At 43.5% G+C, this 22,803-nt stretch overlaps 2 protein-coding genes across 2 annotated transcripts; both read right to left on the minus strand.

Annotated features, from left to right (window-relative positions):
* Window positions 1–7,088: 7,088 nt before the first annotated feature.
* LOC138905399 (uncharacterized) lies at window positions 7,089–8,342 on the minus strand. Its single transcript, XM_070193919.1, has 2 exons — window positions 7,958–8,342; window positions 7,089–7,093 (listed from the first exon to the last, which is right to left on the minus strand). The coding sequence occupies exons 1-2, from the start codon at window positions 8,340–8,342 to the stop codon at window positions 7,089–7,091; spliced, it is 390 nt and encodes a 129-aa protein (XP_070050020.1).
* An 11,648-nt stretch (window positions 8,343–19,990) lies between these two features.
* On the minus strand, window positions 19,991–20,485 carry LOC104086063 (uncharacterized). The gene has a single exon (XM_009590220.1). It carries the CDS (start codon window positions 20,483–20,485, stop codon window positions 19,991–19,993), a length of 495 nt encoding a protein of 164 aa, XP_009588515.1.
* Between the last annotated feature and the right edge of the window lie 2,318 nt (window positions 20,486–22,803).

Raw genomic sequence — 22,803 nt, forward strand, 5'->3', positions numbered from 1 at the left:
CCGTACCCATTAGGAATTTCAAGGGTCGATATTATCGAGACCCTTTGTTTCGTAGTGCCTTAGCATAAAATAAAGAATTTGTTCGAGAGTTCGAATGCCTTTGTATCCATTAGGGTTTTCAAGGGTCGATATTATCGAGACCCTTAGAAATTTAGCCGAGGGTAGCCTTTTTTAACCGGTTTATGAAAATATTCGAAGGCCTATTTAATAACGAAAATCGGACGTATCCAAACCGTGTTAATTTGGACGTAGCCTTTAACTTGGGATTCGCCTTTTGGGCTTGTTCCCCTGTTATAGTATCAGTCCCCGAGTGGGGTAGCCGTGGCCCGTAAAATCAAGGATTGCCTTTTTAAGGTCTTACGATCTTGAGGTTTAATAATTCGATCGTGTCGGTTTTTTGGACGGCAGTCCCCGAGTATCGGATAAATTGTTTGAATTTCAGTTGTGATCGGCCCTTAAGCCAGTTTCCACCATAGATCATAAGTATGAGATTGCGAAGTATAAATTTCAAAACATGGGTCATCTGGTAAGGAAAAATACTTCTTCCAATAAATTATACATGCGTACATGTTTTGCCATTAGGGCTCGAGTAATCTACACGGACACTGTTCATTTGACCGTTTGGTCCTCTACAAAATTTACCTATCGAGACCCTGTCGACACAAAGTATTTTCCTTGTAACTATCCGAGGGTGATGCCCCCAGTATTCGAGGTTGATTGTAAAGGAGCCTCGGATACTGTTGAATTGCTCTAAGTTAGCACGAACAATGGTTGCCTCATTAAAAACCTCGCCGGAAAAACCCATTTGGGATAAATACCGGTCTAAGCGAAAAAGAGTGCAACGCGTGCTTTCAAACCTAAGGACTATCTTCGATTACACACCGGCAAATGGTCAGTATAAAATATAAATGAAAATGAAGAAGGTTATACCTTAGCAGTAATATCGTTTGAGGAGTGACACGTTCCAATTATTTGATAACTATTCGCCGTTCATCGTGCCGAGTTTGTAAGATCCCTTTTCGACGATATCGAGGATCTGATACGGTCCCTCCCAATTTGGGCCGAGTTTTCCTTCGTTTGGGTCTCGAGTATTGAGGGTGACTTTTCTCAATACTAAGTCCCATGTTCTAAAATGTCGAAAATTGGCTCTTCGATTGTAGTACCTTATCCACTGCTTCTGTGCGGCCATTCGAACGAGGGCGCTTTCCCATTTTTCATCTAGCAATTCAAGATTTGTATTCATAGCCTCGTGATTCGACTCTTTCATTGCATATCGAAACCTGACGCTAGGTTCCCCGACTTCGACCGAGATTAGAGCTTCGACGCCATATACTAAAGAGAACGGTGTTGACCCCGTACTGGATTTTGACGTTGTTCGATACGCCTAAAGGACCTCGGGCTACATTTCTCTCCATTTTCCCTTTGTATCGTTCAACCTTTTCTTTAGATTTTGAATGATGGTTTTGTTCGTTGACTCTGCTTGTCCATTCCCGCTAGGGTGATATGGCGTTGACAAGATCCTTTTGATTTTATGGTCTTCAATAAACTTTGTTACTTTGCTGCCGATGAATTGCTTTCCATTGTCGCATACGATCTCGGCAGGCATCCCGAATCGACATATAATGTGGTCCCAGATGAAGTCGATAACTTCTTTTTCCCTGACTTTTTCGAAGGCCTGTGCTTCAACCCATTTAGAGAAATAGTCAGTCATAAATAAAATAAATTTAGCTTTACCTGGGGCTAATGGTAGAAGGCTGACGATATCCATTCCCCATTTCATGAATGGACATGGGGATAGGACCGAATGGAGTTGCTCCCCAGGTTGGTGGATCATCGGCGCATATCTTTGACACTTGTCGCACTTTCGAACAAATTCCTTCATATCTTTTTCCATATTGGCCCAGTAATATCCTGCTCTGATGACTTTGTGAACTAATGATTCGGCACCGGAATGATTTCTGCAAGTTCCCTTGTGAAATTCCCGTAGGACGTAGTCGGTGTCTCCGGGACCCAAACATATCGCCAATGGTCCATCGAACATCCTTCTATATAGTGTTCCATCTTCGGCCAATGTGAATCGTGCGGCCTTCGTACGTAGAGTCCTTGATTCCTTAGGATCCGATGGAAGCTTTCCGTTCTTTAGGTACTTGATATATTTATTCCTCCAATCCCAGGTCAGACTTGTGGAGTTTATTTCGGCGTGGCCTTCTTCGATCACTGACCTCGAAAGTTGCACGATAGTCCCCACACTAATTTCGTCGTCTTCAACTGATGATCCCAAATTTGCAAGGGCATTGGCTTCGCTGTTTTGTTCTCGAGATACATGCCGTAGGGTCCATTCTTGAAACTGATGTAATGTCACTTGTAATTTATCCAGGTATCTCTGAATTCGATCATCCCGAACCTCGAAGGTTCCGTTGACTTGGTTTACCACAAGTAAGGAGTCACATTTGGCTTTGATGACCTCTGCTCCCAAACTCTTAGCTAGCTCGAGACCTGTAATCATGGCCTCATACTCGGCCTCATTATTAGTTAACTTGGAAGTTTTAATAGACTGTCTAATTGTATTACCCGTGGGCGGCTTCAAAACGATGCCTAGCCCGGACCCCTTCACGTTCGAAGTGCCGTCTGTGAATAGGGTCCACACCCTGATGTTTTACCCAATTTTATAATAGTTCTTTTTCGACCTCAGGTACGAGGGCTGGCGTAAAGTCAGCCACTAAGTCTGCTAAGATTTGAGACTTGATGGCCGTTCGGGGTTGATACTCGATATCGTACCCGCTAATTTCGACGACCCATTTGGCCAATCGGCCCGAGAGTTCGGGCTTATGCAAAATATTGCGAAAAGGATAAGTGGTCACTACACAAATTGGGTGACATTGAAAATATGGTTTAAATTTCCTAAAGGCACTTATTAGGGCAAGCGCCAACTTTTATAAGTGTGGGTACCGGGTCTCGGCCTCACCTAGAGTTCGACTAACATAGTAAACAGGAAATTGCGTACCTTGCTCTTCTCGAACTAGGACTCCACTTACCGTGATTTCTGAGACTGCTAAGTACAAGTAGAGTTGCTTGTCTACTTTTGGAGTATGAAGCAGCGGCGGGCTCGAGAGGTACCGCTTTAACTCTTTTAATGCATGTTGGCATTCCGGGGTCCATGCAAAATTGTTCTTCTTTTTGAGAAGCGAGAAGAACTTGTGACTTCTATCTGAAGACTTTGAGATGAATCGGCCTAGGGCGGCTATGCGCCCTGTTAATCTTTGTACAGCCTTAACATTATCCACAACTGTGATGTCTTCGATCGCCTTGATATTATCGGGGTTGATTTCGATACCCCGGTTTGATACCATAAAGTCGAGGAACTTGCCAGAACCGACCCCGAATGCACACTTCTCCGGGTTGAGTTTCATGTTGTATTTCCTTAGTATATCGAAGGTCTCCTGCAAATGTGTCAAATGGTCCTCTGCTCGCAGGGACTTAACTAGCATATCGTCAATATAAACTTCCATTGACTTACCTATTTGTTTTTCGAACATTCGATTTACTAGGCGTTGATAAGTGGCACCAGCATTTTTTAGTCCAAACGGCATTACATTATAATAATAGGTGTCGTACTTAGTGATGAATGAAGTCTTTTCCTGATCCTCCTGGTTCATTTGTATTTGATTGTACCCGGAGTAGGCATCGAGAAAACTAAGGATCTCGTGGCCGGCTGTGGCATCGATCATGCGATCGATATTCGGCAGAGGAAAAGAGTCTTTAGGACATGCTTTGTTCAAATCTTTATAATCTACGCACATCCTAAGTTTATTTCCCTTTTTAGGGACTACGACTATGTTTGCTAACCATTCGGGATATTTTACCTCCTGAATGGATCCTATCTTGAGAAGTTTGGTTACATCTTCCTTGATGAATGCGTGTTTTACCTCGGACTGGGGTCTTCTCTTTTGTTTTACTGGGCGAAACTTCGGGTCCAACCTCAGTTGATGTGTAGCGATTTCTGGCAAAATCCCTGTCATATCTAAATGGGTCCAAGCAAAACAATCCATATTATTGATAAGAAATTTAATGAGTTTTTCCCTGAGCTCGGGGGTTAACCCAGTTCCCAGGTATACCTTTCGATCGGGCAGATACCCGATCAGTACGACTTGCTCTAGCTCCTCGACCGTCGATTTGGTGGTATCGGAATCCTCCGGGATTACGAAGGATCGAGGGATCCAATAGTGATTGTCCTCGTCCGTTCCCTGCTCCTCCGATTGAGTCAAGGCTGGTATGTCACGACCCAAACTGATGGGTCGTGACGAGTGCCCGAGTTCTACCTATCAAATACCCCTACGCATTCGTCTAAGATATAAACATGAAATAAGTGTAGGTCATGCATAACGTCTGGAAATAAACTATTGGTTCATATGAACAACATACGCGGGAAAACATGCCCAAAAGATATATATATATATATATATATATATATATATATATATATATATATATATAGAGAGAGAGAGAGAGAGAGAGAGAGAGAGAGAGAGAGAGAGAGAGAGATACGGAATACGGTAAGGCGAGCCGACAAGGCCACATACTATATAACTATACATGACTGTCTATAGACCTCTAATAGAGTGTACAATTGTATAAAGGACGGGACTGGGCCCCGTAATACCCGTATGTATACAAAAGTATCGTACCAAAACTCAATAGCAGCTCCGGATCAAATGGAGAGCACCATCTCTCGCTGAGCAAGGATCGTAAGATGGGGGACCATCAGCCTGTCTACCTGTACCTACGGGCATGAAACGCAGCGTCCCCAGGAAAAAGAGACGTCAGTACGAATAATGTACTGAGTATGTAAGGCATGAAAATCAGTACATAAAAGACATAGATGAAACATGGAGTAAAGAATTCCACCTGTGAGTCTAAATAACTTTGTGAATCCTGAAACAATTATAATTTCATGCACGTGCATGTAAATGTCGTATCATGCATAGGTATAAGTGTACATAACATCATCAAGCCTCTGAGGGCATCCCATCATATCATCTCGACCACTGTGGGCAAAATCATCAACATATACCAGCTGATCAGGTGGTGGTGCGTATATAACGCCGTAACCTTTTCCCATATCCCATATACATATAATATACGGGTATATAATGCCATATGGTTGTGGGTCAATGTACATGTATAAATGAATGAAATGCATAAGAAGTACGTTCGTAAGATCTTTCGGTATGTCATAAAATCAATATGTCTTCGATTAATATCATGAAATAAACTTTATCAACTTACGTATTTTCTGAGACCCATGAACAGATGATAGAATAATAGGACACATGGGAAATCAAGAACATAGTCACTTCTAGTACTTCTATGAATATAGTCATTTATGAAAGTTGTGCATTTGCTCATTTCGTTTGTATCGTATGAATCATGCCAAAAGGAAAAAAGGGATAGCCTTAACATACCGCAAGTCATCAATGCAACTCAACAACAAGCTTATGACAACTAGCGCGCCAACCTTATAACAAATAAATACGTGTACAACTTAGATGGCGGTAGTATATTACGTATCTCAAACGATAACTCGATTCTAAAATAAAACGGGCAGCATTTTCCCTGATTTTACTGCTCCCTCAAGCCTACTATAGGCGAGATACAAACATAATACAATAAGCAACTCAAAACCAACCTAATTACAATTCGGGACCTTCAATACAACAAAAACTCCAAATATACCATAATACACCCAATCAACAAGTTATCAATTAGCCAGTAACTGCAACGACGAGCGACCAACCTATTACCCTACCACATGTGCCGTTTCTCCGTGCCCTTTTATCCTTCCAACCTCCATAAATCAGAAGCACAGTAGACAGTCCAAAAGCAACACGAAACAGCCCACAAAACAGTCTACTACAAGTCAAATAACTCGAACTCACGGCTTCCGATCACCGTCCCGTGAGGTCTAACTATTAGAAAACGAATTTATCAACCTTTATTGATATTTTAAAGCTTAAATACAGAAATTAAGAATTTTATTAACTATTAAATACATTCCAAAACTCAAACTACAAAGAAAAAGAGAGGCGATATAGCGATACTTACGTCGTAGGGATTGTTTTAATGTTATCGCTTCTTGATTTCGTGCCCGGGATGATAATCTTATTTGAAGCTCTTGTAGAGAGCTTAAGGGTAAGGTTAGGGGTGTTATTTGGGCGTGCTCTCTGGAAAAATGGAGAAAGAGATGAGATGGGATATAAATATCCCATTTGTTTAAAAGTCAAAAAGGTGCTACTTCATACCCTATGATTAGCCCTTCTTCCAACGCATATAACTTTTTATTCGGGTGTTGTATGAACGAACGATTAAGTGAGTTGGAAACAACATTTCAAGACCGTCAATTTGGTATATAATATGTCCCAAAATACCTCATATAGAACACAAAATATATTTCTCAAAAAGCTCTGTTACAAGGCAAATTCTTAGTCGGTTTTTCTGCAACTTTAATCCGATTTTTTCCAAACTTTATATTTTTTTATCCAAACATCATATATAGTCATATTATGACTTTAAAATCATTTAAATCATAATTAACAAGTCTCATATTCATTATACATCACCTTGAGACGCACAGGGTGTAACATGGTAGATGTGGTTGCTATTTAGTTTCCTGTTTTCTTTGGATTACGATCTTTTTGTTGACGAAAGTGCCGATACCGATATCACTTCGTCGACTGTGAACATCTCTTTGGCAGAGGGCTGTTCCCTGTATACCATTTTTACTCCATTCGGTGTTGGGAACTTCAGCATTTGGTGAAGTGTTGAAGGAACTGCCCTCATATTGTGAATCCAGGGTCTTCCGAACAGGGCGTTGTATCTCATGTCGCCTTCGATCATGTGGAACTTGGTTTCTTGAATAGTCCCAGCTATATTTACTCGTAAAATGATTTCTCCTTTAGTTGTTTCACTTGCCATGTTGAAACCATTGAGAACTCGAGCTGCCGGCATGATCTGGTCTTGTAGGCCGAGCTACTCCACAACCCCCGATCGAATAATATTGGCCGAGCTTTCCTGGATCAATTAAAACATGTTTAACCTGAATTTATTCACAAGGATAGAGATTACCAATACATCATAGTGGGGTTGTGAGATTCCTTCTGCTTCCTCATCGTTGAATGATAAAGTGCCTTCTGGTGTATAGTCTCGAGTTCATTTTTCCCTGGTGATCGATACCTTAATGCATTTGAAAACAGGCCATTGCGGGATATCGATCCCACCAACGATCCTATGAATCACGTGATGTGGTTCTTCCTGCTTGTTTTTTCTGTCTGCATCCCTATCTCTAAATGATTTTAAGCTCCGTCGCTCAAGAACTCTGGAAGGTGACCCTCGTTGAATAGATAGGCCACCTCCTCCCTTAGTTGTCTGCAGTCTTCGATTCTGTGACCATGCGTACCATGATATTTACATATTTGATTGGGGTTCCTTTGGGATGGATCGGTCTATAGGGGCTTGGGCCATCTAGTATCTTTGATTCTTCCAATAGCTGACACAATACCTGAAGCGTCGATGCTGAAGTTGTATTCTGATAATCGTGGTGCCTCTGTGGGAACGGCACGTTTATCGAAACCATTTTTTCTCATGAGCCCTCGAGAGTTCTGTCCTCGATCGTTCCTTCGATCATTTTGGATGGGATTGCATCCCGGGCCGCTGTTTCTATGATCTGCATTGTATGGCTAATATCGGTCTCTGTTCGACCGAGGTTCTCTATCGATATCTCTCTGAGTTCTTCTAACGGGCCTGATCGGATAAGCGGAACCGAAAGGAGTCCCTAATTGATCATCTTCGACCCTGATCTTCGACTGGTATCGATTATGTACATCGGCCCAGGTTACCGCTGGGTATTTAATTAAATTCTGCTTTAGCTATCGCGAGGCCATCGTACTTCGATCGTTCAAACCATGAGTAAAAGCTTGAACACCCCAATCGTCTTTGACCAGCGGTATTTCTATATGTTCCATCTGAAACCGAGATACGAACTCCCTTAACTTTTCGTTATCTTTTTGTTTTACCTTGAAGAGGTCTGACTTCCTAGTCACAACCTTTATTGCTCTAGCGCGTGCCTTTACGAAAGAGTCTGCAAGCATGGCGAATGAATCGATGGAATTAGGCGACAGATTGTGATACCATATCATTGCCCCCTTCGATAAAGTTTCTCCAAACTTCTTTAGTAGAACCCATTCGATCTCATCATCTTCTAAATCATTTCCTTTTATCACACATGTATAGGAGGTGACATACTCATTTGGATCGGTGGTCCCATTATACTTGGGGATTTCCGGCATGCGAAATTTCTTCGGAATGGGTTTCGGAGCCGCACTCGGGGGGAACGATTTCTGTACGAAATTCATCGAGTCCACACCTTTTAAAATTGGCGGTACCCCCGGTATTTGATCAACCCAGGAGTTATATGTTTCTACTTTCTTGTCATTTCCCTCGATTTTCTTTTCTCCCATTTTAATTCTATTAGTGAGCTGCTCGAACATTTTCATAATGAAGGGGTCAGTCCCCGATTCATTGGCATTCGGCCTTTCCAGCACTGGCTCGGTCCTGTGGACGACTTTTGGTTCTACCCAACTCGGCGCTCGATGTTGATTTTGTAATTGTGCTATAGCGACTTGTTGAGCCTGTAACATTTCAAATATCAAGTGGAGGTAGACTCCACCATCTCCTCCGCCCTGCATACTTCGACCACCAGATCGACCTTCCCTGTGTACGCTACCTTCGGGATCAGTGCCCAAATTTGTATTTAGGGTGATATGTGAGCTGACGTCGATGGGGTTTACAATTGGCACTCCCTCGAGATCAGCCTGAGGCACCTCGATTTCTGGGGCGACTATATTGTCGTTTTCCCCATGAAACCCGAAACTGGTGTTTCATGTGTGGGCGTTGTTTGTGAGTTTGACCTGCTTTTTCCTGAAAACAAAAACACTTACAAGAACAAGCGTAAAGTAGTGGGTTATCGGAATCAGTATTAAGCAATCACTATTATCCTTAGCCCCACAGTGGGCGCCAAACTGTTTATCCTCAAAATTGGATAACAATTAAACTTATAATGTGGATTTAAGGACACGTGATTTCACTTAATACTGATTGATAAATATGAAGATTAAAGATAGAATTATACAATAAAGTAAATCAAACCAGTATTTGAGTAGAACTCAACCCTTGAGTTAGAGTATCTTCGAACTGATTGATGCAAGGACAATAAGAACACAATAAGCTGAAGAATAAGAGTGTGAGCGAGGAAGAAAATTATATTGCTTTGTTATCAGTCGTACCTACAAATGGTTAGAACTCCCCTTTATATAGTAGAGGAATTCTATATATGGTACCATTCTAATTACAGAAGTAAATCCCATGATTAACTAAACAACCGTTCTTGATTTGATATGTTCCGATATTTTCTCCATGATCTTCGACCGGTTGCGGATATCTCATTTTTTCGTTATTACGCAATCTTCGGTATTGCTCGATGCCTGTCTCGTTCGGTCTCGATTGTTGTCGGCCTCGATCTTGGCAGGTGCCTCGAATCCCGATCTCGGTACCTTGCCTTCGTGCCTCGATCTGATCTACTTCGGAGTCGTCCTTCGATACAAACTCCCGGTCTCGGTCATACAGTAAAATCGGGTGGGCCCGATTTTTCCATCAAAAAATACCTAGCAAAAAATGAGATTTATTTGCTATATAGTAAGACATTTTATTTGCAAGGAGAAACGTTTAAAATGCACGACATTTCTTATTTCTTATAGTAAGAAAATGCAAACACCTACATATTTATCACTTTTATTCGGTCAATGTAATCCTTCTTCTTCTTGGTTCACTAAATAGTTATGTATACGGGTAAAACTGGGGCTAGTGAGCACCCCGATTTCCCGGCGGGGCAAACGAAGCAAGGTCATAACTACATGGAATCGGGATCGAAGCTAAGAACCTCTCGTACTAAGGCCCGAACGAAGCGATTACCACCGGGGCCATCTAGACAATCCCCCCCTCCTCCGAGTCCGGTTCGGGCTCCAAGACCTTAACCAAACGGTTGTACATGACTAACAAAGGGATGTGATATCCGCACCCAACCGAATATCACGACATGGATCTCGGTCCGTATTGACAGTGGATCAGTGATCAACGAAAAATAAGATTTTTAACTTTCTTAGATTTGTACTTAGGGTAAAACTCCTCTACTATATATAGGAGAAGTTTATTATTTAATAGACACGCTGTAAACACGTATATCAAGGCAATATACACTTGTTTTCTCTGCTTTTAAAGTTATTCAAAGTTCTTATTTTTGCTCATAGTTCTTCACAAGTATTTGGCTTCGAATCAAGGGCAGAACAATACCTAAGCTCAGATCCGAGCTCGGACCTAATATCACAACTGGTTTGATTATTTATTCTATCTTTAATTCACTTATTTAACGTTATTGATCACTTGTATTGAATTAGTCCACATATCCTTAAAACCGCGTATAAATTCAATTATTATCCATTTTCGAGGATAAACAGTTTGGCGCCCACCGTGGGGATAAGGATAATATTGGTGGTTTGATACAAATCTCCATAATGCACTCTATTTTACACTTGTTCTTTAAGGTCTCAATTCAGGTAAGCTTAAAAATGTCAAATTCTCAATCCGCTCACTTGAATATTGAAGATGGATCTGGCCATCATGGCAAAAACAACAATCTGGTGCCTAGTAATGAGGTGCCCCCTGCTGATCCCAACGGGGTCCTAGTCGTGGACCCAGTGGATACTAACTCACATGTGGACATCAACGCACACCTTCTTACTGACCCCGAAAACAACATTTCTGGAGGAGCCCGACCAACTGCTCAGGGAGCACCGAAGGCGAAGGTGATGGGTTCAGTCTACGATTGATCTTCAAAATGCTACATGCTCAGCAGGCGGTGATAGCGCAGCTGCAAAACCAAAGCCGCGCCCCCAGCAGAGTTGAGCCTGAACCGCCCCGGGAAAACACTCGAAGAAATGAGCAAATCATCGAAAGGCCGAGTGAAGCTAAATCCGGTGTCAGCCCTGAAGTGATGAAAATGCTAGAGGAAGTAACGAAACAAGTGAAATTTGGTGAAAAGAAAATCGAGGCAAATGACAAGAAGGTAGAGACATACAATTCCCGAGTTGATCAAATCCTAGGAGCGCCTCCGATATTGAAAGGCCTGAACTCCAAGAAATTTGTCCAAAAGCCTTTCACTCCGAGCGCGGCACCGAAACCAATCCCGAAGAGGTTTCATTTCCCCGATATTCCAAAATATAACGGAACTACGGATCCAAATGAGCATGTGACCTCTTACACATGCGCCATCAAAGGTAACGACTTGGAACACGATGAAATCGAGTCGGTGTTATTAAAGATGTTTGGGGAAACTCTGATAAAAGGAGCGATGATATGGTACCACAACTTGCCCCCAAACTCCATTGATTCGTTCGCTATGCTCGCAGATGCTTTTGTAAAAGCTCATGCCGGGGCCATCAAGGTCGAGGCTAAAGAATTAGACCTTTTCAAAGTTAAGCAAAGGGACAACGAGATGATTAGGGAGTTCGTGTCAAGGTTTCAAATAGAACGTATGGACCTGCCTCTGGTTGCGGACGATTGGGTCATTCAGGCATTTACTCAAGGACTTAACCCCACAAGCTCCTTGGCTTCGCAGCAGTTAAAACAAAATTTGGTAGAGTACCCAGCGGTAACTTGGGCCGATATCCACAACATGTACTAGTAAAAAATCAGAGTCGAGGACGATCAGATCGGGTCCCCTTCCGGGTCTATTTATCCCATCAGAACCGAAGATAGGCCTAAGAGAGTTATCGATCATGAATCGAGGCCGGTCCGACATCTGTATCAACCATACAGTGCAGATCGAAGGGGAAACAAGTCCGGGTGCAACTCTATAAGGAACAAAAAGAGAAGTGATTAAGGGCCCAATAGCCGAGGCCTGATGAGCAAAAATGGGTTCGACAGGCCGCTCGCGGGAAGGGAAGCTCCGAGATTATCAGAGTATAAATTCAACGTCGATGCAACCAGCATCGTATCTGTCATCGGGCTCAACAAAGAGACCAAGTGGCCTCTACCATTGCAGTCTGATCCTACCTAGAGAGATCCTAACCTGATGGGTAAGTATCATGGCACTCATGGCCACATGACCGAGCACTGCCAACAATTAAGAGAAGAAGTTGCCCGATTATTAATAACGGACACCTGCGAGAATTTCTGAGTGATCGAGCCAAAAAACACTTCAGAAAACAGGGACGCCAACAAACAGATTGAACCAGAGGAACCCCAACACGTCATCAACATGATCATTGGAGGGGTCGATGTCCCTCAAGGGACAGTGATAAAACGCACTAAAGTATTTATCACAAGGGAGAAGCGCACCCGAGATTATATTCCGGAAGGAATCATTTCGTTCAGCGATGAGGATGCCGAGGGCATCGTGCAGACTCATAATGATGCACTGGTGATATACGTACTTATAAACAAATCCCGAGTCAAGCGTGTGTTGATTGATCCGGGCAACTCAGCCAACATCATCAGATCGAGGGTCGTAGAACAGTTGGGGCTACAAAATCAAATAGTGCCGGCGGTCCGGGTGCTGAACGGATTTAACATGGCATGCAAAACTACCAAAGGGGAAATAACTTTTCCCATAAATACCGCCGGGACAATTCAGGATACCAAATTCTACGTGATCGAAAGGGGCATGATTTATAATGCCTTATTCGGAAGGCCTTGGGTTCACAACATGAGGGTAGTACCCTCGACATTACACTAGTCACTAAAGTTCCCCATGCCGGGAGGAACCAAGACAGTTTACGGAGAGCAGCCGATCGCAAAAGAAATGTTCGCAGTCGACGAGGTGATCCCGATGCCCTTGCTCTCGACATCAAAAAACACGGAGCCGATTAGGAAGGAAGAAACTAAATAGCAATCACCAATACCGGCCCCAACTGAACTGGATGAGCGGGGAGCAGGTGAGGATGATGATTACTGAGTCCCTAGGTCGTTCATCGCCCATGATGATTTCGATGCCACCAAATCAACGGTCGAGGAGCTGGAGCAAGTCATATTGATCGAAAACTTGCCCGATCGGAAGGTATACCTGGGCACGAGGTTAACTCCCGAGCTCAAGAAAAAACTCATTGAATTCCTTATAGCTAACATAGATTGTTTCGGTTGGTCCCATATTGATATGACAGGGATCCCGCCGGAGATAACCACTCATAAGTTGAGTTTGGATTCAAAGTTCCACCCAGTTAAACAGAAGAGGAGGCCTCAGTCCGAAGTCAAACATGCATTCATCAAAATGAGCTATCTAAACTCCTTAAAATAGGTTCCATTCGGGAAGTTAAATACCCGGACTGGTAGTGCCTAAAAAGGGAATAAATTAAGAATGTGCATAGATTACAAAGACTTAAACAAGGCATGCCCTAAGGACTCTTTTCCTTTGCCTAACATTGATCAAATGATCGATGCGATGGCCAGGCACGAGATACTCAGCTTTCTCGATGCCTATTCAGGGGTATAACCAAACCTGGATGGGCCCGGACGATCAAGAAAAGACTTCTTTTTATTACTAAATTCGGCACCTATTGTTATAATGTAATGCCGTTCGAGTTAAAAATGCTGGAGCCACTTATCAACGCCTAGTAAACCGGATGTTCGAAGAACAAATAGGAAAATAAATGGAGGTTTATATTGACGACATGTTAGTCAAGTCCCTGCGAGCAGAGGACCATTTGAAACATTTCCAGGAAACCTCTGACATATTGAGGAGATACAATATGAAGTTGAACCCGGAAAAATACGCATTTGGGGTTGGATCCGAAAAATTCCTCAGGTTCATGGTGTCCAATCGGGGGATCGAGATCAATCCTGATAAAATCAAAAGTATAGAAGACATCACCATGGTGGACAGTGTTAAGGCTGTTTAGAGGATAACCGGGCGTATAGCCGCTCTGGACAGGTTCATATCGAGGTCCTCAGACAAAAGCCATCGGTTCTTCTCACTATTGAAGAAGAAGAAGAGTAACTTTTCATGGACCCCAGAGTGCCAACAAGCTTTGGAAGAACTCAAACGGTACCTTTCGAGTCCACCCCTACTCCATACTACAAAGGCGGATGAGTAGTTGTACCTTTACTTAGTGGTATCTGAGGTGGCAGTAAGTGGAGTCTTAGTCCGGGAAGAGTAAGGTACGCAATTTTCCTATTTACTATGTTAGTAGAATTCTAGGCGAGGCCGAAACAAGGTATCCTTACCTGAAAAAATTGGTGCTCTCTTTGCTAAGCGCCTCCAGAAAATTAAAACCATACTTTCAATGCCATCCCATATGTGTCGTAATCTCGTACCCACTAAGGAACATCATATATTAACCCAAGTTCTCAGACCGGTTGGCCAAATGGGCAGTCGAAATTAGTGGGTACGATATTGAGTATCGGCCCCGAACCGCCACCAATCATAAAATTTGCCAGACTTCGTAGCCTACTTTACGCCGGACTTAATACCTGAAGTTAAAAGGGAACTATTGTTAACCTCAGGAGTTTGGACCCTCTTTACAGATGGTGCTTCGAACGTAAAGGGGTCCAGGCTCGGCATCGTGCTAAGCCACCTACGGGTAACGTAGATAGGCAATCTATTAGAACTGTGAAATTGACTAACAACGAGACCGAGTATGAGGCCATGATTGTAGGTCTCGAATTGGCTAAAAGTGTCACGACCCCAAACTCCCTCTATATAACGTCGTGACGGCACCTAGTCTCTACGACTAGGTAAGCCTAACAAATTGCGAAAAATAACAAAGTGGAAATAAAACTTGACAACTAACAGCAGTGGATAACTGAATAACTAATAACAATGCCGCTCGGCATGCACAATAACCAATACTCTACAAATACACCATCTTAAAAAAAACCCGAAACATCATAAGTCCAAAGCTACAGAAGGAAACTAGTATCTCTATACACCAGATTCTAACAAAAAAAAGTACGGAAGGTAAATGACATAGGAGAGAATAGAGAGGGACTCCGAGGTCTTCGGGTACGGCAAATGTACCTTGAAATCTCCGTACAGCAGGAAGCACTCTCAGCTAATAGCGGGGCTGATAAGTAGTACCTGGATCTGCACACAAAAATTATATGCAGAAGAGTAGCATTAGTACACCACAACGATACCCAGTAAGTGCCAAGCCTAACCTCGGTCGAGTAGTGAAGAGGTCAGGTCAGGCCCACTGGTATATAATAAATAAAGCAGGAGAATATACAATATAATAAGAGACTAGAATTTAACAAAAGGAAACACAGCAAGGCAACAGTATAACACATAGGGTTAAACAATAGGGGATCTCCCGAGATACCATCTCGTAGTCCCAAAATAAATATACAGGGAGAACTCCCGAGGTACCGCCTTGTAGTCTCAAAAGTAAATATGCAGGGAGAACTCCAAAGAAACCGCCTCGTAGTCTCAAAAGTAAATATACATGGAGAACTCCCGATGAATCACCTCGTAGTCTCAAAAGTAAACACACAGCTCAGTCGATAAATACCATAGTTAACAACAAGAATTTTACAGTTAAGACTGATAAAGAACAAGGAAAAACAGAAAATTAACTAGGCATGCTTCACATAGTTCAGATAAGTAGTTAAAGCACGTAGACATGCGATATTAGACTAAACAGGATAAATACGCATGTTGGAATAGCTAAATTAAGAATGAAAACAGACTAATACTCATTTAAACAGTATAACTCAAATTAAAGGAAAAACAGGTTGTTACTCAGTAAAATAAATCAGGTTTTTCAACAAATAGCCCGTGTACGTACTCGTCACCTCACGTACACGGTGCTCACATATCACGACAGTACCAAATCCTAAGGGGATTTTTCTCACACAAGGTTAGGCAAGCCACTTACCTCGAACCAAGCTCAAATCAATCTGTAACAATGCTTTTTCCACGAATATCCGACTCCGAATGGCCCAAATCTAGCCAAAATCAATTACATATCATAAATATAACTATAAGAAACTAATCTAGTTAATGAAATCAAAGCTAAAGCGAGAAATTAGAAAATTGTCCCAAAAAGTCTCCCCGGGCCCACGTCTCGGAATCGGGTAAAAGTCACAAAATATGAACACTCATTCACTCATGAGTTCACTCGTACCAAAATTATCCAAATCCGATGTCAAATTCTCTATCAAAACCCAAAATCTTAGTTGAAGAACTTCTTCTCATTTTCCCAAAATTTCAACCCAAATCTGAAATTAAATGATGAAAACCATAGATTAGTGGAATATAACCATAAATGAGTTAAGAATTGTTACCCAAAAGTTTTCTCTGAAAATCCCTCAAATAATCGCCCAATCCGAACTCTCAAAGTCCCAAAATCGAAATGGGAAATCAATCCTCGAAATCCTATTTTTTGCCCAGCAAACTCGCTTCTGCGAGCCTTCACCCGCACCAGCGGAAAACTCATCGCATGTGCGAAAATGGCTGGGACCGCATCTGCGAGCTTGGGTCGCACCTGCAGCTTGACTTCCGCACCTGAGCTCACAGACCTTCTTGACCAACAGCACACATGCACCCTTCACTCCGCACGTGCGATCCCGCACATGCGGTCTCCCCACCCCAGGTGCAAAAACACCAGAACTCGGATAGCTTCAGCAATTGCATAAGTCCAAAACTCAATCCGTTAAGCATCTGAAACACACCCGAGCCCCTCGGGACCTTAACCAAACATAGAAACTAGTCCTAAATCACCATACAGACTTAGTCGAGCCCTCAAATCACATCAAACAATGCTAAAAACACGAATCAATTCAAACTTAATGAACTTTGAAACTTCAAACTTCTACAACTGATGCCGAAACCTATCAAATCACGTCTGATTGCCCTCAAATTTTGCACACAAATCATATTCGACATTACAGACCTACTCCAACTTTCGGAATCGGATTCCAACCCCGATATCAAAAGGTCCACTACAGGTCAAAATCTCCAAAAATTTGACTTTCGCCATTTCAAGCATAAATGAGCTACAGACCTTAAATTCACCGTCTGGACACGCTCCGAAGTCCAAAATCACCCAACGGAGCTAACGGAACCGACGGAACTCAATTCCTGAGTCGTCTTCACACTATTCTGACTACGGTCAAAATCCTAAGGCTTAAAGCTTCCGTTTAGGGACTAAGTGTCCCAAAACACTCCGGAACCAAAAACAAAACCTCCCAACAAGTCACATAAGCAGAAAAAGATATGGGGAAAGAGTTAATAGGGGATCAGGGCTATTACTCTCAAAACAACTGGCCGAGTCGTTACAAAAAGCCTTGGGGCCGAGGTGGTCGAAGCTAAGTGCGATTCCTTCCTTGTGGTAAATCAAGTCAATGGGACGTTCGAAGTAAAAGAGGAACGAATGCAAAGGTATTTAGACGAGTTGCAGGTAATGCTGCATCAATTCAAGGAATGGACCCTACAACACGTGCCCCGAGATCAAAATAGCGAGGCCGATACTCTTGCTAACTTGGGGTCATCGATTGATGACAATGAATTCAGTTCGTGAACAGTCGTACAACTCATGAAGTCGGTGGCAGAAGAAGGTCACGCCGAAGTAAACTCAACAAGTTTAACTTGGGATTGGAGGAACAAATACATATATTATTTGAATATTGGGAAGTTGCCCTCGGATCCTAAAGAATCGAAAGCTCTGCACACGAAGGCGGCCACGTTTAGCTTGTCCAAAGGGAGTCTGTTCAGAAGAACATTCAATGGCCCGCTCGCCATATGCTTGGGGCCGGGAGATACCGAATATGTATTGAGAGAAGTTCATGAAGGCACTTGTGGGAACCATTTAGGGGCAGAATCTTTGGTTCGGAAAATAATCAGGGTCGACTATTACCGGATCGACATGGAGGAAGATGCAAAGGACTTTGTACGAAGATGCGGCAGCTGTCAGAGACACGCACCGATGATCCATCAACCCGGAGAGCTACTCCATTCAGTCTTATCCCCATGACAGTTCATGAAATTGGGAATGGACATCGTCGGTCCCCTACCGTGGGCACCTGGTAAGGCTCAATTTATACTGTTTATGACCGATTATTTTTCTAAATGGGTCGAAGCTCAAGCGTTCGAGAAAGTCCAGGAAAAAGAAGTTATTAACTTTATTTGGGACCACATAATATGCCGGTTCGGGATACCGACTGAGATCGTATGTGATAATGGGAAGCAATTTATCGGCGGCAAGGTAAACAAGTTTGTCGAAGAACACAAGATTACTATCGGCACCTTATCACCCTAGCGGTAACGGACAAGAAGAATCTACAAACAAGATTATACTTCAAAAGCTGGAAAAGATGTTGACCGATGCCAAAGGGAAATAGAAGGAAATTATGCCCGAAGTCTTGTAGGCATACCGTACAACTTTGAAGTCTAGTACCGGGGCCACCCCGTTTTCATTGGTCTACGGTGCCGAAGCATTAATACTAGTCGAAGTGGGAGAACCGAGTCTCAGGTTCCGATATGCAACCGAAGAATCGAACAGGGAGGCCATGAGCACGAGCCTGGAACAACGGATAAAAAATACTACAACCGAAGAGCCAACCACTGACATTTCAAGATCAGGGACTTGGTATTAAGAAAAGTAACACTGCATACCCAAAACCTGAAAGAAGGGAAGCTGGGACCGAATTGGGAAGGACCATATCGAGTCATCGGAATCACCGGCAAAGGCTCATACAAACTCGAAGCATGCAACGGTGCATAGCTACCGAACAACTGGAACGTGACACACTTAAAGCGGTACTATTACTAAGGTACGATCTCATTTACTTTTTTATAATATTATAAATCGGACTAACACTTGTAGGCAACAGCCAAGGGAGAATGTGACTATTAGGTCTGAAAGTACGCGTTGCACTCTTTTTCCTTTGAACCGTTTTTGTCCCAAATGGGTTTTTTGGCAAGGTTATTAACGAGACAACAGTAAATCGTGCTAACATAGATTCGAATGCCGGTCTTAAATCGGAGTCAATGGGCTCAACAATATCTGAGCCCTCTCAAGACCGACCTCGAATACTGGGGGCCATCACCCTCGGGTTAAGGTTCTTAGCAAGGAGAGAAGGAAACTTTGTACTTGAATAGCTTAGGTTCGGTAAATAGGATTTATTGTAAGGGCCAAACGGTCAAGTGAACTGTGCCCACATAGGCCACATTAGCCATGATACAAGCTTTTATGCGCTTTCGATTATGTACTTTACACACAGAAATGAAAGAAAGTTCCCACCTTGCTATTATGCATTTTTGCCTCTTAAAACATAGATCCTAAGGGCCCATGGGCTACCACTATTCGGGGACTATCGAGCCCAAAGGCTACCCCTACTCAGGGACTGTCATCCAAAAAAACCTCGGGAAACTCGGGCTATCAAATACCGGAGGCACAAAACCTATTTGATAGTGCCTAAACACAAAAGGCTACGACCACCCTAAAAAATGGCTCGGAGATGTTCGAAGCTCATAATCAGAACATAAGGCCTTTATAAAAATTCAAAGCCTGCTAAAAGATTACCCTCGACAAAAGCATCGTCTAAAATCACCTAAGCATCTTGGGAAAACTTCCGGTCACACCGAGTTTTCAAAGCCTCGAGCAAATAAAGTTGCATCGAAGTTTGGCTCTATTCGGACCTCTGAAAAATGAACGACTTATTACTATATTTGATTATATTCTAAGGCATTAGAAATATTTGCAAGAATAGAAATTATGAAAAAATGTTAAAAAGTAGAAACTCGAAATTGCCAGAAAGGGAAATTTTATATATTCCGGAATGTATTTACAAAGGCCCAACAAAAACAGCCTCAAAATAAACAAAAAACATACACAAGACAAAAACTAAAAAAGTTCTAAGGCATTCATGCCTGATCCTCACCGATGCCCTACTCGTCGCCAGAACCGTCGGAACCTTCGGATCCCACAGAACCCTCAGAGTCTTCAGAACCTTCAGGCTCAGAAAGTTTCTTCGCCTCAGCCTCAATCTTTATTGCTTCCTCGATCTCGACCGACAGGTCAAAGCCTCGGGCGTGAATCTCTTTGAGGGTCTCCCTTCGAGACAACCACCTCATATATTCAGCATTCATCTTCAGACGGGTCTCGGCAGCCTCAATATCGGCCTTGTACTGGGCCACCATCTCTTCGGCATCGGTGCAGGTTATGTCCAACTTGGACTTTATTGCTTCATACTCTCTGCCGAGGGTGTCCCGCTCATCGACAGCCAAGCTCAGCTGTGCTTGGAGATCCTCATTCAGATGGGACCGCTTGTCAGCTTTCTCCTTCTCCACCTGAAGTTGAACCTCTACCGATTCCAGCTTTGCTTGGGCGATTTCCTTCTCCGAAGCCAGCATGTCCATTTTGCTCTTCCACCCATCGGCCATGGCTTGGATCTCATTTAGCTCGATTCGGAGTTGGTCGATCTGGTCGATCTTTTGTTGAACCTACGAGGTTTTTTCGTTAGCCACTACGACTAGTTCCTCGTTTCTAACTTCAAAGACCTTTACCTTTTTGACCAGGTCGGCATGTTCCCCACTTCAAGGTCGAAGCTTCCTTCTGAGCCCTATCCAGCTCGGCCTGAAGGTCCTTGATAGCCCCGTCTTGTTGCTCACTGAGGAGCTTGTACATATCCTTCTTTCGAGACTGCTCCTTGAGCTCGAACTCGAGCTGATTGACCTCGAAACAGTACCAGAGGAAGCTCTCATGGTAAAGTACCGAGGCCTGCAAAACAACAAAAGTCGTGAGAGATATTAAAACCTGAGTAAACTTTAAGAGGACGTAATGATGCCTTACTCGGTGCAACGCCTGCTGCGCCTCATTGAAAAGACACGGCATGCCCACCTCATTCATTTTTGCTTGGTCCTCCTCGGTCACCAGGCATCGGAGGTAGCTGGCTATGCCCACGGGAACGGATAGAACCCGAGCATCCTCCGGGACAGTAAGAATAACCGATCTTTTGCGAACGGGGTCCACACTCGGAGCGGGAAACTGATTAACCAATTTTTGCCCGGTAAAATCGTCCGAATTGGACATGTCCACGCCATCAAAGAAGGAACAGAGGGGGTCATCAGCACCTTGTGCTCCTTCACTTGATTTCTCTTTGCCCGCTTGAGCCTCGTCGAGCATAGAATCAGTGTTGGAGGGCGTCTCAACAATGTCAATCACACCGGTAGCCTCCTTCAAGGCAGGAGCAGTTTCTTGAGAGGTCACAACCTCCATCTCGACTTCGGACCCTCAGAATGGGAGGGGCCTGACCTCACGACTCTTCTTTTTGGTCGCCGCATACTCCCCGAGAGGGGTCGATCCGTGGGCAACAAGAATGTCGTCTTCTTTCGGCTCGTCCTTGAGCTGGAGAAGCGAATCAGAATCCGGCACCTGGGAGTTGGTACTCTTCTTGGGCTTGGGCTTACGAGCCACCCTCTTCTTCGGCTTCACCTCGGGACCCGGGGAGCCTGAGGGTTTTCTCTTCCTCTTTTTCTTTTCCCCCGCGACAGCTCTGGGTTGTTCGGTAATGGAAGGATCAGCGAACAAGGACACTTCCTCATCCCTTTCCAGAGGCCTAAGTCCGGTGGTCTTAGGCAAACCTATAAAAGAAAGAAGAAAGGTTAGTATAATGTGAGTTAAGAGCACAGTAATAACTATTCATAGAAGAACCTTACCATGAGAACGGGCCTCCCATCGGCCCTTCGAAAGCTTGCGCCATGAGCGCTCGAAGTATGACATCTCTTTGCAGATACCTTCGATCCACTCCTTGAGCCGAGGACCGCATTTGGAACCCGGGCAATAGCCACACAACCACAAATACGAATGATGAGAAAGGAGATGAAGAAAAATTGACACTTAAGGAAATGCTGCACTTACGAGAAACATTCTACTTCTCGGGGAATGGCATGAAATCGGGAGGGATCAAGTCTTTAGTCTTCACCCGAACAAAGCGCCCCTGCCAGCCTCGGTCTCGATCTACGTCAATACTCGAAAAGGGGGCCTTGCTGGCCTAGCGAGTGAGCTTGATTAATCCCTTTCGAAAAATTCGTGGATTGTATAGACGGAGCAAGTGTCGATGGTGAATCGAAGAGACTCGGTGTTATTCACAAAATAACGGAGGAAGATCACGATCCTTTAGAGAGACATGTGGATTTGCCCAAGGCACACCTCGTATCTCTTGCAAAAATCCAAAACAACTTGGTCTACCGGGCCTAGTGTGAAAAGGTAAGTGTAAACACTTAAATACCCCTCCACGTTGGTAGTAATAGCGTCCTCAGGCCCGGAGACTACTATGTCCATGCCTTCCAATTTACAATCCTCTCGGACCACGGGAAGGACATCTTCACTAATGAAGCATATATACCTCGATGCTCCTTCACCCCGGTCCTTTTTAGATGAGGGTTTCTCGACTTTGAAGTCGTCCGCGATTGAGCAACCCCCGCGTATAAAGCTTTTTATGGGAGGCTCGGGGGCATATGCCCCAGAGGCAGCCACCTCGGGAGCGGCCACTTCGGGAAAACCGCCTCGGAAGCAGCCACCTCAGCATTTGTGGCCAGGTGGGAAGATGAAGAGACAGCCTATTGAGGAACTGATTTAGACATTTTAGCCATTGCTATCTGGTAAAGTTTGAAAATTTAAAGAAAAAATATGAAGGTTTGAAGGAACAAGTTTGAAGGCTGAAGAGTAGAGTATGAAGATTTGAAGAAAATCTGGGTAA

Source organism: Nicotiana tomentosiformis, chromosome 2 (genome assembly GCF_000390325.3).
Source record: "Nicotiana tomentosiformis chromosome 2, ASM39032v3, whole genome shotgun sequence".
NCBI lineage: Eukaryota > Viridiplantae > Streptophyta > Magnoliopsida > Solanales > Solanaceae > Nicotiana > Nicotiana tomentosiformis.